An 18,445-nucleotide genomic window follows, 5' to 3' on the forward strand; every position below is an offset into this window, starting at 1 on the left:
CTCGACCCACTTGGATAGGTAATCTACCAGCACTATGCCGTACCGATGTTCTGGCGCCATCGCCTCCAGGGGTCCTATAAAGTCTATGCCCACTTTTGACCACACCGCTTCTGGTACTTCTGTGGGAATTAGGGGTGCCTGTCTGACTTTTAATCTTTTGTCGCTATTGAGGCACTCATGACACCGCTCTATCATGGTGCGAATCTCTTGGTCCATGGAAGGCCACCAGTAGGCCTCTCTGACTCTGCGACGGGTCATCGTGTTTCCCAGGTGACCCGCATGGGCTCTGCAGAGAATGGTTCTCCTCATGCCTACGGGTGGGATTATCTGGTCCGTTTTCATTATTATTCCGTCCGTTTCAGATATCTCCTCGGCCACCTTCCAATAGGGTCTCATGCCTTCTGGCATTGCTTTTTCATCGGGCCACCCTTCCTTGATCCAGTCTCGGATTTTTGCCATGGTCGGGTCTTTTCCGTCTTCTTCCAACCAGTGTTTTTCACCGAGTTCCAGGTAATCAGGTGCTTTTATATCAGTGATGGATGCCACGATGCACTCCCCTTGTAGAAACGTGGTGGCCTTGTCTTTGCCCTCTGGCAGTCTCGACATGCAGTCTGCCTGCGAGTTCTTCCATCCCGAGATGTGCTGCACTTCAAACGTGTACTCCTGCAGTTTTGCTGCAATGCGTGCCAATCTGGGTGTAGACACTTTTGTGCCTCCCGGGCTAAGCATGTGGATGAGGGGTTTATGGTCTGTCACCAATTTGAATTTCGTGCCCCACACATATGTTCTGAAATGTTCTACCGCCCATGCATATGACAACATTTCCTTTTCTATGGTGGAGTAGTTCTGTTCCGCCGAGGACAAAGCCTTCGAGGCAAAGGCTACCACATGTTCTGTGTCTCCTTTCTTCTGCGTTAGAACGGCTCCTAGTCCATACGCACTGGCATCCGTGGTGATGACTGTCTCCCACTCTGGGTTAAATGGCTGTAAACACGGCGCTTCCATGATGTGCCGTTTTATACTTTCGACCGCCTTCTTTTGGGGTTCTTGCCACAAGAATTCCGAACCTTTTTTGAGGTGGTCACGGAGTGGTGCCGAGGTTTCTGAGAACTTGGGGATAAATTTGGCGTAATGCTGTCCGGTCCCGAAGCCTGCGTCTGCAGGAGATGCTGAGCCCCACAGATCTCTCAAGAACGTTTGATCAACAACTGTCTTTAACCCAGTTGAAGAACTAACTCCCAAGGGAAAAGGGGAAGTGGAGAAAATAACAAACGACAGACGCCTACTTCTGGTGGGCTGCAATCTGTAGAAGGAGACATTAATGTTTATTAAATAATTAAGACATGCATTAAATTAACTCAATCTCTAAATATCAAATATTTTAATATCTAAACCCATACCTGTCCAATCTCCGAAATAAACTTGGAGATTAATTAACTTCTTTTTCACAAAGACCCATTGAGATTTTATCTTGCACAGTCAATGTTCAATTTCAGAAGGGCAATGTGAATTTAAGAATTCATTTTGTTCCTTAATATTGCTCAAAATAATGAGTTCAATAATATGAAATCTTCTTAAAATAAGCAGGAATTCACTTTAGAGTGTTCATTCATTCAAATGCATTTCATCCTTTCTCAAGCACATTGTATTCATGTTCAGATGTTTCTTCAACTTTAGTAAACAAATGCGCAATTAAGAGTTCAGATGCTATTTTAAAACTTTTGACATGAACAATAAGAATGAATTCAGATCCTGCTTAACCTTTGAAGCACATGCGCAATGCTAATGGAATCCGATGCTTTGCTTTTGACATAAGCACTGTAAATGAGTTCAGATGCTGTTTTACCTTTAGAGCACATGCGCAATGCTTATGAAATCCGATGCTTTGCTTTTGACATGAGCGCTGTAAATGAGTTCAGGTGCTGCCTTATTCTTTAGAACACATGCACAATGCTAATGAAAACAACTGCTTCTGCTTTTGACATGCGCACAGTAAATAAGTTCAGGTGCTGCCTTATCCTTCAGAAAACATGCGCAATGCTCATGAAATCAATGTGTCTTTACATTCCACATGCGCACAGTGAAGTAATTCAGAAGACACCTTATCTCATGCGAACAAGTTAAATAACATCCAAAGCTTAGACTCAGGTTTTCCTTAAGCAATCTTCACTCACGCGACCGTACTGAAACTGACAGACTTGAAATCAGATCAGATACGCGACACGGCAATAAAACTCGGACACTTCTCCTTCGCGCATGCGTGAAACAAAAATGAATGCTCTGAAGCACTGATCAAAGAAAACTGCGCAGTTAAAATTCCAAACGCTTCTTCCTTCAGTACAACATCAGAACTTCAAAACCGTGTCAATTACACTGAGTCATAAAAAGCCAAGCAGATTCTTGAAGTAAAATGAAACGAATCTAAATACCTAAACTAAATAAATACCTAACATGAATAGAGTGATAAAAATAAAGCAGCTTTTCTCCAGCTTGAGAAAAAGCGACGCTCCCACCAACTTATCAGCTGAGCTTGTCCCACGTTGACCTGCTTCTCAGGAAAAAAATATTTATCTCTGTAAACTTCACCAGAATCTCATCAAAAGGCCTTGAAGCAGGAACTTAATCAAAACAGGACCTTCCTTCTTGAAGGTGAACAACGAAAGGCAGTTTAGAATTGTATGGAAGGTCAGAGGTTCATGAAACTTCCAATCAGGAACTGGCACTACTGCCACCATGTTGGTTTGGCGAGTTAGCACTCTGATGAACAGAAGTTAAGATCAACAACCCAAAATCAGATTAAAACAATAAATTATTTAAATCTATAATCTAATTTCATTTACAAAGTACACCTACCTAACCTGGGACCTGACAGCTTGACTGGGACGGCACTCTTCTTGAGCATTATTTTATGGACAAAGCCCTTGATGTGTCCTGGCTCCTCCGAGAAAAGTTTTGGATAGTCACTCTTATCAATGGGCCCGCTCCTCGCGCCGACAGACGGTACCTGGTCTTCTGTGCTGGGGTCCAGTTTGATTTTCAGCTTGTCTTGGTCGTCCCATCCCAGCACTGCTGGGCCTTCATGACTGAAGTAGACTCTGGTGATGGTTTCTCTTCCCTTAAACTCCACTTTTCCATTGATATATCCCAGTAGTTCGACTGACGCCCCGCCGAAAACTGTGGGTTTCTGTCGTGTAGTGAGAACTTGGACCTTTTCTTTTCCCACCATTTCTTTGTAGGTTCGTAGGGGTATGATGGTGAGGTCCAACCCGGAGTCCGCCATGACTTTTGTTTCTAGGCCGTCGATTTTGATTATACAATGGGGCTTTTCTCTTCTCGCCCTTATGCTGTTTACCATAATGACGGTGGGTCTCCCCTCCTCTTCTGAGGATGATTCTCTCTCGATGTTGCGATCTGTGTTTACGCTGGTAACTTTCTTGTTCCTCCATCGACACACAATCGAAAAATGGCCAATGCGTTTGCAGATGGAGCACTCTATCTCTGGCTGGGCACTCCCTGTCGAACGCCAGGTGTTTCGTGCTGGTGCACCTGTTGCATTTCAGGGGTTCTTTCTTGCCCCCTCTCCCCTCTCTCTGGTCTGGTGCCTGTCTTTCCTCTCGAGTGAAATGCAACCGCTTGAATTTCGGTGGAACTCTGAGCTCCTGTGAGTTCTCTTCGTCTTCCCGCTGTTTCTTCGACTGCTCTGGCAATTTCAATCGCTTTCTCTAGCTGTAACTCTTTCTCCACTATGAATTTGTCTTGAACTTTCCTGCTGTTTGTGTGGACTACCAACATATCGCAGATGAGGCTCTCAGCATTGTTGCCAAAACTGCACAGCGCCGCCAGTTCCCACAGCTTGGTGACGTAATCGTCAACGGGTTCTGAGATTTCTTGTTTGCGGCTGTAAAAACGTATTCTGTGCAACACCGTGTTTTCTTTGCTGGCAAATCTCTTTACGATTCTCCTTAAAGACATCATCGTTGTCACCCGCCACCGGAATCGGGGTGAGACTCTCAAACACCCTCTGCCCTTCCACTCCCAGGGCGTTAAGTAACATAGCCCTGTGCCGTGCCGCTGAAAATCCTGCCCCTCCCAGTGCCTCCACATACGTCGTGAATAAGGGTTGCCATTGCGGCCACGGGATGGCAGGTCTACCTGGAGTTTGCAGGAAGGGCGGTGGTGGCGTCGCTCCTTGCATGTTCTCACGTGGTTTGTAGTGGTGATCCTCGTCGCCAATTTATGTAGTAAACTCTTATAAAAGATGACAGGAGGCTGTAGGGTAGCTTGATGTCCTTTATTAACTGGGCGACATCTGCTGCAACCATATGCACATAAACGTGCCAAAACAATCAGGCAACGTGCCTGTTAACAGCTGCAGGGCTGGGGTGCCTTGTGGTGCAGGCCCCAAGCCCGAATCTCGGAGGAGCCGTTAGGACGCGTCCTGATGCGTCCTATGCCGCTCCCGTAATGCGCGCGGCGCTCGCGGGGGCGGTCTTGGTGCGGCCGCGAGATCTCGCGAGAGTGGGGCTCTCGCGATATCTCTACACCGTGCAAGATCAGTAGGTCGCAAGGAGGCATCCATATGAACCATCGCATCGCACTGTTGGAGGTGTTCCCTCTTTTTTTTTTTTTTTTTTACTTTGCTCGTTTTTAAAATGCGCCTCGTCGCACGGCGCCTAGGGACATGCGAACAGCTGGTGCACTAACTCAGGGTGTTAACGTGTCTGTTGCCGAGCCCCGTACACACCTGTGGATTTGCATTTGAGGTCGATAAAAGTAATATCCGTTATTTATTGGACCACAGAGTAATACAGACGAGGCAGCAAGCCGTATATATTTGTTATGCTGTTTTGCAATGCGAGAGTCCTGCGTATTCTGCAACTTGAACACTAGAGGGAGCTGGTGCCTTCGGCTTGTGCTCGGAAGGTGAGTCACTCTTATTTACTGTATGGCGCGCCCTGCCCAGCCCTCGGTAATGACAGCTCTGCGCACTTAATAGTACACACTGTTGGTATTCAGCAGGGATGGGCTTTATTCCAGGGTATCCAGGCTACTCCAGCTCCCCAGAGATCTGCCTGGCTGCGCCCCTGCGTAACCAGTTGCTTTAAAGAGACAGTCTGCCTTTCAATTTAGAGTGCCACTTTCGACCTACATTATTTTTTCACCTTTTTCTTCAGAGGCCTGGTTAATCGCTTCTTTTAATTGGTGTTTTTGTTCAGCAGCGACTTTGTTATTCAATAACAAACATTGCGTTAAACTCGCCATGCATGCCAGTATTGACCACTTGCACAGTACTTGCCACCAACAGGATTGGCTGTGGTTCCAGAATGGACTCGTAGCCCACAGCTGCAGGCAATTAGCAATATACGCACTGGGCACTTTGTGCAGCCATCTAGTGCACGCACTACATCATTCTGCGCACGCACTTCCACTCCCTCTGTGCAACCTCCCACCCGGTCTCCCACTCGGTCTCTGAGTATGGGTGAAGCTAGTTCTCTTGGTGCACTCAAAAAGCGCCCGTAGACCATGTAAATGGCAACACGGTGCATGGTACAAATCCTAATCGGAGAACATGACAGCCTGCTCCAGAACGCAGCATCTGCCTCGCGGGAGTAGTCGGATCTCATCCTCCAAAAACAGTATCTGCATCACTTCCTTTAATAATAATAATAATTTAGCATTTATATAGCACTACAAACCCTCAGGCATCTGAGCGCTGCTTATGATTACCCATGATTACCCACGGTGTGTGGTGCTCATTTATTGATATCGAAGAAGGATGAAAGGCTGAGTTTGGCCCTGCCGGAATTTGAACCTGCACAGATGTCAAAGCGAGCGCTCTACTCGCTGTGCTATCGGACCGGTTGGTCATGGAGTACTGGTCAACACGGTCACGTCTCCCCAGGAGGGTCTTTTACCACACAGATCCCTAGAGAACAACCAGTCTTTGAAGCCATGGATTTCCCCCCTCACAACTTGGGCCAACAGAAGGGCAGCCACTTGCTCCAATAATGTGACTTTGTGCTCTGACATACGGAAATATAAGCCCTGCTTTCGCCCGTTTTAATCAGGAATTGCACTGATGCGTTTCAAAGGCGAAATCAATATCCAAGTGATGATGCTGTTGTGTAATTGATGTAGAAAATCCTACCTTTTGTGGCATATATGCCAAGTAATTGCAAAGCAGGCTGCTAAGAGACCAGTAGGACAACTCTGGCACAAGGAAAATGTTACAAGGCTTACAAAATCCAAACTATTTTTGCAAATTTCACCAATGTTTTTGTAGTGACTTCAGATTGAAATTTGTTTCGATCGTCAACAATGAATGACTAGAATTACAGTTTATTCTTAGTTTTTATTTAATTAGTTTGAAAAATATTGTAAAAATTAACCCTTGTACGGTTTATATACATTTCCTGTTTTTGTTGTGCGTCATCTCATGTAATATTGTTTTACCTTGTATTAATCTGTTTTGTATAAAATGTATTGAAAAGGTTGTATATTCTTTTATCAAACTTATTAAAAAAAAAAAAATAATGTGACTTGGCACTAGTCGACTCCCATGTCCTCTCAAGGTTAATAGATTCTCAAGATGGATGCTACTATAAACTTGAATGGTGTCTTGCTGCCAGCATGCCAGCTTGCTTCCCCTCTTTCACTTGCATGTCTTCCCACTCTTCGGCCACTACACCCTGCCTTCTAGCTCTTTTTATTAGTTAAATACCACTAGTCAGGATGAGAAAGAACACACCCGCTGGGACATGTACAATAAACTGATCCCTTACCCACCTGTCCACTTCAACCATCTCTCGTTGCTCAGCTGGATTAGAAGCGCTCCGTCATGGGATAGTCCCATCCTCCCAACTATTGCACGTTGCACGGATGGGCCCCGCTTCTCTGCTCTACCAGCCCCGACCCCTACATCCCAATCATCTCTTTGCTCACAACTTTAGCACTTGGCAGGATCAGGCTGCACCGCCGGGTTAAGATTATACCCTCAAGACCCTCCTAGTCTTGGGAGGATAGCTCCGGGGAAACACGCTCGCCTCGGAAGCAAGACAATACGGAGCAACACAGGTTGGATCCCCGAGTCCGCGCTTAGAACCCTCTGGGTATTAAGCGCATTCTAACTAACCAATTACAATATACAACACTACAGCTTTTGGAACCAAAACTGGAAAAATGGTAAAGGAAACTGACTCACCTGGGACCCTGGCAGCATGCCAACACCAGGTAGGTAACGATGAACACCGCACTGGGGAGAGAGGAATAAGAAGCTGAAATATACATAGATTAGAGACCAGCATCTTAGCATGCATACACTTGAATAAAGGAGCGACAGTGTGGCAGGAGTTGAAGTTATGATGTAGTGCGACGATTCACAGGATCTCATCACTTCTTCCCCGAGGGGAGCCCTTCCATATGAGGCTAGGGAGGTGAGGCTGCTACCCAATTGTTCCCCTAGGGGTGGCAAACAGCAGGAGACGAAGGACTCTAGTCCCATGAAAGACCTCCCTAAACACTTGTGGCCAGAAACCATGGCACCATTGACCCCTGTTCATTTCCAACCTGAAACTATTACTGTGTGTTATTGTGAAGTCTCTACCATCTCACCTGCAGGGGAGTATCCAGCATTGCAAGAGTGGAGGGTGTGGGGGTGCAAGCCATGAAAATAATCCTGCTACTTTTCCCCCCCGAATGCACTTTGGAAAATAAATGCTAAACTGACATATAATCGTTCTTGCCCCCCTATATGATGCAGGGCGGTGCGCGCGCTGCAACTAGAACGTTATTAAATACCTGAGCGCATTCACTAGTCCAACTTCAAAAAGAAGTCGGATCATTTCTTTCTATAGTCGGATGCACTCTTCTTTCTGAAGTTAGACTAGTAAATGCACGCAGGACTGGAGCTGAAGGTGGAGCACACAGCATTGGCTGGTGGTCCTTGTCCTGCACCGCCTCCAGCAGCTGCAGTGGCCCAGAGCAGGGTGGGACATGGACACCTGTTTGCCGTGTGCTCCTGCTCGAATGGTAGCACCCTCATTGTTAGGGTGGCCAACTTTACAAAATGGTTTTGCAGGACACTTTGTACGTGGCAGCGCATCAGAAGCGCGAAGCAGTGCAAACGATTCCATGCAATATCATTCGACCCCCCCCCCCCGCAACCAAAATCAACTTTTTGGGTAGCATTAGTGGCAGATGGCATTTCAACACATACACATTGCAAAAATAAAACTGCAAGACCATTACAGATGCAGGTAACTCCCGTCTCTGGAGGATAGCTCAGGGGCATCATGCTCGCCTTGGAAGCAAGACGACGCAGAGTCCCACAGGTTCGATCCCCGGGTCCGCAATTTAAGCAACTGAACACACAGATCTAGGTGATATAGATATGTATTAAGGTTTTTGTTTTGCATGTGCTTAAATAATACTTTATTTATAGCAATGCCTTAGAAGCAAACCACATAACATAAAATTCTAGCCTTACATAATAATTAACTGTACACTACATACATCATAGAAATAGGTTGAGAAAAAAGTATGGCTTTAGTTTTGTTATCTCCATCCTGCATGCAAAATTACAATAGCATCATGCAGAACAATGTGAGTCGAACAAATCCCCCTTGGGTTTTAAAGCAATAGTCATTTTATAAAGCATGCAGCATTATACACCCTTCTCAATTCTTATCACCCCCATTCACATTTCTTAAGGGACAAAAGTCCTGGCTAATAGAACCCCCTCCCTCCTATCAGTGCTCAATGGCTCCCAGTTTAATTCTCTTTTGACACAGAGCAACGTGTCAGGCCACTGGGAGAGAGATCTGCTGCCTAGAGCTCCAACAATGAGGGTCGCGAAAGGGAGGTGTCCAGTTGCCAGGACAATGAAGGTTCTGAGCAGGAACTCCTGCTCAGCGCCCTCATTGTCTTGCCAATGTCCCGGTCTGCCTCTGAAAAGAGCCAGGGGGCGTGGGGGGGGGGGGGGATGTGCCACCCCTGCTTGATACGCCACTGCTCACCTGTAAGACCAGACAGGACTGAGACGAGGAAGAACGAATAAACTTGCAGAACAGTAGAAGGGAGTACCAAAGTACTGTGACTAGGTGGACACCAGGGGGCTTGAAGGTAATGTCAGAGGCAGTGACAACAAACCGTGATTTTACACTGGGGCAGGCCTAGCAATACCGAAGAAGGACGAGGTGTTTGGGAGCAGGAAGAGCAGTGAGGGAAGCTGGAGTCTGTCCTGCAGGGCCTAGGAAATTCAAACCTGTGCTGTTCCAAGTGTTGAGAGAAAGTCGGTCTCGGAAGAAGAAGCAGAGAGGAATCACGTGGGCCGGAGTAAACTAGACGCACTGCAGAAGTAGTAAGAATCCAGCGGTGGAGTTGCCTCTACGTGTTGGACCGTGTGGTCCCTAAAGCATGCAGAGACTGCTACTGCAACGGCTCTGGGGAAATCGCACAGACCAAATGGGAGGAAGACGCACTGAAGGCATGCAGAACCAACAGCAACCCGAGACCCCAGGGAAAAACTGATAGCGCTCCCCAGTGAAGATACAGGTAACAGGAGTTGCGGGAAAGCCAGGTGGGATTCATCTAGCCCAAAGAGTTACGTATTCTCAGGAGTGATCTCCCCCATTACAGTAGAGATACCCAGAGAACAAAGAGCCAACTATTCCCCCAGGAATGATCTCCCTCGTCACAGTGGTGACAAGAAAAAGCATAAATCTCCAGAGTGCCTCGAGAGTGAACTCCCTCGTCACAGTAGGAAACCCGGCACAGGTTAAAGACACCAAAAGGACCAAGATCTGTCAGGGGGCAACCTCCAATAGTTGAGATATAAAAAGTCCTGAAAGAGTGCCAGCACTAAGAAGAAGAGTGGATAAAGCATGAACTCTGAATCCTTGGGAAGAAGAAGAGACGTCCAAGGAATGGTACAAATGACTATCCAATAAATCTTCTAAACTCTTCCAGAGAGACCAGGAGAAAGGAGTCATTCTCCTGGTCTAAGTCTATTTGGTAAATCAGACCCTGTTGCAAAAGGCTGCTGTTAAGAAGGGAGCCATTCTCCTGGTGGCTTTGATAAGAAGTCAGTGAATCCCTTTTGGTTTTATTTCTTAGTGGTGGGGATAGGGTAGTTGGTTTGGACAGAGGACAGTATATTAGTTTGACTTGCATCCTGACGAGCACCCACGTTATTCTGTGTTGAGTTAGGGAAGAGCCCTCTAGAAATAGGGAAAGGCCGATTCTTTTCTTTATTTGAATAAAAAAGTCTATAGCCAAAATGATATCACGTTGTCAGCCGCCTTACTCCATCTCGCCACATTTGACATTCACCAAGAAAAAGGTGCCAGGTGAAAGGGGGAGGAATATCAAACATGCCTGGAATGGATACAGGATAGTTACTCACCATAGCAACTACTGAACTCTGTCTATAGTCCCCTTTCCTCTATACCTTGTGGGATATAGTCCCTTGTGGGGATAGAAGCAGAGCATGGTGTGAAGCAATGTTATTCAAAAACTGCGCTAGAGCATGCACATCTGCAGCCTTGCCCAGCACAGATCCTCACTCATGCATGGTCCTAGCACACCCGCCAGCTCTTCAACCAGGCAATTTACTATGGGCTTTTTTAAAATTGGAATTGAAGGCGACCCATACATTGGAAAGGGAACTAAGAACTATTAACGCACCATAGTGACTACTTCTGTACTTACTCCTACATCCCCTCTTCCCATTCCTCCCTCCTCGTCTCGGGAGGATTGCTCAGGTGCAACGTGCTCGCCTTGGAAGCAAGACGACACGGAGCAACACAGGTTCGATCCCCAGGTCCGCACTTAGAAACCTCTGGGTATTAAGGGTGTTATAAATATCATATCATTGATGAGTCTCGGAAATCTCCCAAATCATTGGGCGGAGGGACTACCGTTGCCCGACATGGATCCCTTGAAACAGAACTTTAGCCAGGCATGTTGTGCAGTACTGCCCATCCAAACTGCATCTGTCCGAGTAAATGGTTTGTAATGGATTAGTCTTTGCAGAATGCATGTGGATAGCCCACCATTGCTACCTGGCAGATGGTTAGCCTAGTTAGAAGTATGGTGGAGCCACTTCAGTACCGACCAGGAGCCTAGTTAGGCGTATGGTGGAGCCGTAAAAGGAAACGTTGGTGATGGAGTTACTACCATGTTTAGCGCACTATCAAGTTCAACCATTTTAGGTCACTTGGAGGAAAGCCTCCAGCAGCGGGATGGAGGTTGTTCCTGCAAAATAATTGAGGATTTGCTGATGGCAGAATTAGCTTCCTCCGTAAATCCTCTCAACTCCAATGGAGTCCAATGGGATTCTCTAATGGGAGCTCCCGCCACTCACAATGTGTTGAATTTACCACCAAAATGAATGGCTGTAATGGTAAACCGTCTTTCAGAAATCATCGCCAAACCTGTAATGAGGCCACAAACATGCATGCAAGTTTTCCAGAGCCGCCATTTGTTTCAGAGTAGGACTGTAGAATTCAGAATTCAACGTGGCATCGATCGTTCGCTGCTTCAGTACCACTTGTTGCTCTGCTATAGATCACACAGCAGTATGGAGAACATCCAATCTGTTCTTTTCCAAGTAGGAAGTACATGCCCTGCTCAGAAGAATGATGTGAACCGGCCTTCATACATCGGACTCCTGGCAGGGAATTGGAAGGTTGATCTCTTGATTAAGATGACTGCGGCCAGGTCACACGTTTAAAGACCGCAGAGGTCCTAGGTCTGAATAGTTTGTGAAGGAGAAAGAAGAGAACAATGTTAAAGTGTGCGGTACGCAGAGGCACCCCGATCTAGGGAAAGTTTCCTTTAGCCAATGCAGTGTCCTTCAAATCCGGGGAGGACACTTCGTTGGCTAGGACACTGGCAGACAGGAAGGACCTGTAGATGTTCTTCTTGATGAGCAACTTGGACAGATGGGGAATAAAAGGCGGGATATCATCTAGTTCCCTTTCAAGGGGTTGATATACTTCTGTCGGCACCAATGGTGGACTTTCTCTACCGGTTACTCACGGCAGGCGTCCTGGCAACCTCAATCACGTCAACACGGACCGGAGACAAATCGAGCATCTCTAAAGCCAGATTCTGAGGGACCAAGCTCATAAGCCCAATGGTTGAGAAGAGGGGTGCAGAACAGCCTCCCCTGTTGCAAGAGAAGGTCGTTCTGGAGGGAAAATAGTATTGGGGCTTTAGGAGGATCCTGCGAGAGCCAAAAGGTTATAGTGCCAGAACCTGTTGGACCGTGTCACAGCCTCCCAAAACATATGGCAGGTGTGCCTGCATTTCAGCTTGCCCATGGCCTTGGATAAGGGGCATATACAGTCCAATCCTCCCATGGGCGTGGTACGGCACGGGCAGCAAATCCCCAACCTTTGCCCCCTATACCCCGGCTCCACCAAGATGCATACTGCAGGCACTTTTTGCTTAGTTGATTGGCGAATGACTCCACAAATGGTGTACCTCACTACTCCAAGATTGTATTGACAACACTTGGGCAAAAGCCCCTGTGTGTGGGGTTTGAAAGAGGTTGTAATTTTGTTGTAGCCAATCAGACCGTGCAGTTTGCTTTTAAAAAGGTTTAAAACACAGGCACTTGGCACAGTTGATAGCTGTATTTTGATAACCCATACTTTTGTCAGATAGGATGTGGCATTTATAACACGCCTGTACACAAGTGTTTCTAGGCGCGACAAGACAAGGAGGGGGGATGGACAAAAGGAGGAGCCAAATAATCTTACCAGGCCTCGTGTCATTCCGATTGCGCAAGTGTGGGGAAGGGGGAAGGAGAGAAGTGCCAGGCGGGAGAGGGTAAGGGGGAGTGCAGTTAACTCACAGGGGGAGCCCCACTATGCCAGTGACAATTCCTCCAAAAGAGGTACAGGCCACGCAAGTGCTGCGTCCTTTAATATCAGGAAATAGGCTTTTAGCGCACAAATAACTGATGTCTTGTTCACCATTCCACATTGTATTACTTAGTTTTACTATAGCTTTTAACGTCTGAGTGATTTAAACCTTCATGCTTCTGACAGCGAAGAACAAGGAGGAAAGAGTTATGGGGAGAAAATGCACTGTTTTGGGGTACTGTTCGCACATCTCCAACTGGACGAATATGTTTTTTACGGTAGTGGTTTCCTTTTTTTTTACCACCTAAAAGGTAGATGGTGGGTTGGGGTCAGGTAATATTGGATGGAGGGATGCAGGGGTTCCCCCCCCCCACTTTTAAAGTTAAATGTAAAATAAGCAGTACAAATGTAAGAGTTTGGTTAAATCACATGGTTCCATGGAACACATGCGCTTTGTATGTTGTATGGTTTACTTTACATGTAATTTTATAAGATCGGCATTTATTTGGGGTGTGTGTTACACACTATGATTTGTTTATAGAATGCCTTACTATACATGTTATTTTATAAACTGTATTTTCTTGGGGGGTGCGTTACACGGCAGGTTTGTCCAACTCCAGGCCCGGAATCCTGACAGGCTTTCCGGATACCCCTCATTAATATTCAGGAGATACATTTGCATACAATGATTCTGATAGTATGCACATTTTTCGCATGAATATGGAGGGATATCCTGAAAACCCTGGCAGAATGCCTTACTATACATGTGTTTTGCATGTTCTTTTGCTCGGTGGATGGTATGCACTCCAGTCAGTTGGCTCCCATTCTGCCCCGGCAGGTTTTTCCTGCCACCTAAAGTACCTGTGGACGTCACTCGCCTAGGAGCCCACTGGCATACCGCCACCTTGGTCTCCTGATAATGCAAGAGCCATTATTAAAAGATTTGTTGATGCATGTGAAACTAATGGGCACAGGGGGAAATCCCTGCTTCCCCAGGTAACAACTGTGCAATCCTGGACACACCACTTAGTCTGCCCTTTACTTTAGAGAAAATTACACTGGTAGCACACACTGCATGTCACAAAAACACCAAACGCATCACAAGTGCTGTGGGGATAAAATTACCCCATTCCACGGCACTGTAACAACCTTACACCAAAGGCCGCGGCATGCAAGGATTTCACAATAAAAGCACAGGTCTGGCCTGCAACCTATAGCTACAGGGTTTCAGGACTACATGTCCCATGAGCCGTAGCCAGCATAGCCAATGGCAATGTATCAAGGGAATTGTAGTTCAAAACATGCTGAGCGATGCCGGGTGCAGACCCCTGATCTAGTCAAGTAGAAACTCTGGGTGAACACTTTTTATAGAAGAGCAGCCACATTTTAAGGTTATCCGAGCCGGTGCATTAAGAAAATAGAGGGCAGCTGGGCATCCGCGGGTTATTTTCCTTGCCCACTGTATGGTCTGCTGCACATTAGACAGTGCAGGTTTTCACCATGACATTTGTCATAAGTCCCCAATAGCTTCATTATCCTCAAATAATGTCGATGTTCATCACACTAATAAACCCCAAAAAAAGAAAAACCCGCCTGTGCGGGTCGAACCTCTTGGAGAGAGTGTTATTTATGTTGGCATTTATATAGCGCACAAAGCCCAGAGGCATCTAGGCGCTGATTCATAATATGCATTAGAGAATTTACCTCCTGCGCTGGGCAAAGGATGTATAGGGATGCCGCTACCACCCTGGAATTTATAGAACCGTAAGCTTTAAAAAAAAAATGTTTTTAAAAAAAGGGGGAAACCCTCTCATGAAGCAGATAAATAGGGAAGAAAGAGCAGAACACTGGGTGTAAACCACCGACATAAGGTGCATCATTAAATGCATTAGTGAGTCATTAGTGCCCCCATTAAAGCGCATCTGTGACTCGATGGGCCTCAATTTCCTTCCTGGCCAAAACAAGGAGCACCCTGAAATGTTCCAACTCTAGTATTAAGAAGACTTTAAAAAAAAAAAAAAAAAAAAAAAAAAAAAAAAAAAAAAAAAAAAAAAGGCTAAAGAAATGGCCCATATTACAGAGGTTTTGCACTGGTGCAAGCACAATTTTGCACGGCATTCACACCAGGGCAAACATGGCTTGGGCCTGATTTGCCAAAGGTTTTCCAATCTGATTGCGCCACCGGGAAACGCGTTTGGTAATCCGGCCCCCTCAGTGCAGAAACGTTTTTGCTTGAAGATACCACAGGGGCAATTCGCTTGTCTTGGAAGCAAGACCACGCAGAGCAACAGGGGTTCAGAAACCGATCTCAGGTACGGTATTAGGCGCGCTATAAAGAAACCTATTAAATAAATAAAATAAAGGAGCACTTGCAACAGTGAAAAAAGTATGCAATACGCGCCTGGGACACCAGGGAAATTAATGCCAGCATGGCAGCAGACCGCACTGTTCACCACTGAAGTCATCGATAGGAAGATTAAGTAAACGTTGCACCAGCTGCCTTGCACGACGGTTGCAGCAGCATGCTGAATAGCGGAAGCACGTTTTGCAGCAGTTCACGTTGCATACATGCGTTTCCCAGAGAACAAGGATTGGAGCAAAGTGGCAGTGCACAATTTTGATGCTAGCACAATCGACGTTCAAGCACATCATTGGCCATCATTATGTAAAATTATGCAACAGGGAAAAATTACGAATTATTTCTTTAATTAAGATCAGAAGTAGGCAGTAAATATTCGACATGTTAAAGATGGGACTATGTTTAAGGTAAAAATCAACGAACTGCACTTCTTATTTATTTGGATTTATAAAGCACCCAGAGGCCGAGGGGCATCGTGGCGCTGCTATAGTATATTCACTTGTGTCCATTCACTGTAGATGCATTTAAATTGTATAAGCAAGTTATAGGAAGGATACAAGTACAGGTAGCAGAGGTTCATATTAGAGACAGTTTTGTGGGGTTGTTCAGTGGTTACAGATTGAACAACCTTAGACAATACCAGGTACAATCTTAATTTAATAGCTTGGTTTTTAGTGACTTTCTGAAAGCTATGAGGGAGTCCTCATTGCTGAGTGGGAGGGCATTCCAGGCTTATGGGCTATCACTTCAAAGCTGGTGCCCCCATCTTTGGCTATTTTGTAGGCTGGAACTGTGAGTAGGTGTGAATAATTGTCTCGCTTAGGTCTGTAGGTGGGCACTTGGTGTATTCTTTCAGCTAGGTAGGCTGGGGCGGTCTGAGACAGGCACCTATGTGCGACCGGGAGGGCCTTACATACCATGCGCTCTTTGATCGGGAGCCAATGGGCATCTTTTCTTGCCTGAGAGATGTGCTTCCTCTTGGGGATGCTTAAGGCAGCTCTGTTATTTGCAGATGTACCCAAGAGTAAGATGTTACAATAGTCCTGTTTTGCACTAACTGGAGCCCTAGCCATGTTGAGGCGGTTTTTGGGAGAAAGGTTGGGCTTCACCGCGTTTATGATTTTTGTCGTCAGAGCAGCAGAGGATGTAATGGCGGAGACTTGTCTTTCCATTGATAATGTGGAATCAAGATATACTCTAAGGGTTTTTACTGCGGAGGACACTGATGAGTGTTCTCGATACTAAAGGCGTTGTATTAGTGACTCTTTAGGGCCTATCAGTAAGATTTCTGTTTTTCACCATTTAGACATAATCCGTTTGCCGCCATCCATGTCTTCTGAAGTGTGTTGAGGGCTTGTTCATAGTCTCTTGTTAGCGGGAGAAGAATCTGTGTGTCGTCAGCATAGTTGGTAAAGGCAATGTCGAACTCTTCCAAGTCGCTGAGCAAGGGCAGAGTGAAGAGATTATAAAGCATCGGAGAGGTGCAAGATCCTTGTGGGACTGGCAGAAGCCTGATCTGAAAAGACTCATGGCTCGGCCTTCCAAAAAGGAGGTGATCCAGGTGGTCGCTGCCTGGGAGAAGTTTGCAGTGTCGGTGAGGTGTTTGTGTAGAATCGTATGGTCTGCCAAGTCAAAGGCAGCCGAGAGAGCTAGGAGGAGTGAGCATTTACCTTTGTCCATGGTTTCAAGAAGCTGGTTCTTTTATTACGAGAATGCCAAACAAAGCAGAGAATCAATTTGCTCCATCTAGTGCCGCGGCGTACACAGGTATGCGATACGGACTGGTGCAAAACCCGTTGCAAAATAGACTTGCTCAGTGTCCTTGATGCCCATGGGTTTAGTGCGCTCTCCAAATGCAAAAATAAATGAACGTGTTTGCAGAAGTGCATACATTCCCGCATCAGAGGATAGGGCAAGATGCAGGATGGAGGATTAATTTCTTGCCATTTTTCCTTTTTTATTAAAAATCTATGTATTCTTTTTCTCTGTTATTAGGACAAATTGTGAAACAAATGATTTGAATGTTTTTTCTCATACTTATTTTTTTTACATAAATTTGCTTAAAGTTTTCTGTAAATAAACTAAATGCACAAATAAAAAATAAAACAGGCACAGGATGGAAAGGATATACAGTGGGGGAGGGGTAAACTCACTAGGACACATAGTAGACGGCCGGGTTCTTTCGCACAAAGGTGCCGATGGGTTCGCTGAAATGGAAAGGAGAAAAAAAAGATCTGGTTAGACATTTGCTAAAATCAGCCCCCCCACCCCACTCAATCTGCCCCTCCCCTTCGCTCTTCCATTTCCTCCAACCCATAGCCCCATTTACAGCAGGTTTCTTCCAGAAGAGGTTTACGAATTTAGTTATTTTTCCATTCATTTTTCCCCAATATTGAGCTTTTATCATTACTGCAGACCACAAACCGACTGGTCTTAATAGTTCACGTTTTCTAGGCAACGGATTGGTATGGGTATTGTTCATTTATAAAGTGCCTATGCACAGGCAAGTGTTTCAAAGTGCTGAAGGAGGGTGTGAACAGGTGGGGGGTGGGGGGGGGGTCGGGGAACAGTCACTGAGAGCCCTTGACATTCTGAGATAATATTCTGCACAGGCAGAGTAAGTGCGTAAAATACATTTAACAGTTTGAGATACAGCAAATAGACCTGACGGCGATTCTGCAGTTTTACCAGTGCAATTAAGGGGCGAGGACACGGCTGAACAGACCTACGATCTTCAGGCGCGGTGCGTACGGATCGAGCAAGTGCACATGGTCACAGGGAATGGGAGGAAGAAATGGCCATGCCCACCAGTCCTGAACTCCTAACGGCGGCTTGCAGGCTGCATGCAGGGATCTGCAGTGGGTGGGTCCTCCACCCACCCGAGCTATGTTCCTTAGGTTCTATACACAAGGTAACCATGTTCATAAGATGTGGATCAGAAAGGTATTGATTGATTTTTTTTTAAATTTTTTTACACAGTGTGTGGAAGCAATGTTGTGTATCCATTGAAGCGCGCGCTTTTTGGTATGTGCGTTTTTTCCCATTTCTGTAGCCATGTGTGCTGCTGTTCTATGTCTTGGCGTCATTATAATTTTTGGGTGCTTTAACGTACTTGGTGGAAGACACCTGCAACATGCAGACTAGTCGCATCCGCATGCAGCTCCATGCTCACGGTTACATGACACTTTACATGGGAAAACGAGAACATAGGCTTCTC

General features: G+C 46.0%; 1 protein-coding gene across 2 annotated transcripts in view; it reads right to left on the reverse strand.

Moving 5' to 3' along the window:
• Positions 1 to 18,445, reverse strand: part of TMBIM1 (transmembrane BAX inhibitor motif containing 1) — a 280,929-nt gene that overhangs the window by 70,553 nt on the left and 191,931 nt on the right. For both annotated transcript variants that reach the window (XM_069616828.1, XM_069616829.1), the window contains exons 5-6: positions 17,382 to 17,435; positions 7,202 to 7,252 (exon numbers count right to left, since the gene is read on the reverse strand). In XM_069616828.1, the coding sequence (XP_069472929.1) occupies positions 7,202 to 7,252; positions 17,382 to 17,435 (105 nt within the window). The remainder of the gene's footprint in view (positions 1 to 7,201; positions 7,253 to 17,381; positions 17,436 to 18,445) is intronic.

This window comes from Ambystoma mexicanum, chromosome 9 (genome assembly GCF_040938575.1).
Source record: "Ambystoma mexicanum isolate Mex_15411 chromosome 9, UKY_AmexF1_1, whole genome shotgun sequence".
Lineage (NCBI taxonomy): Eukaryota > Metazoa > Chordata > Amphibia > Caudata > Ambystomatidae > Ambystoma > Ambystoma mexicanum.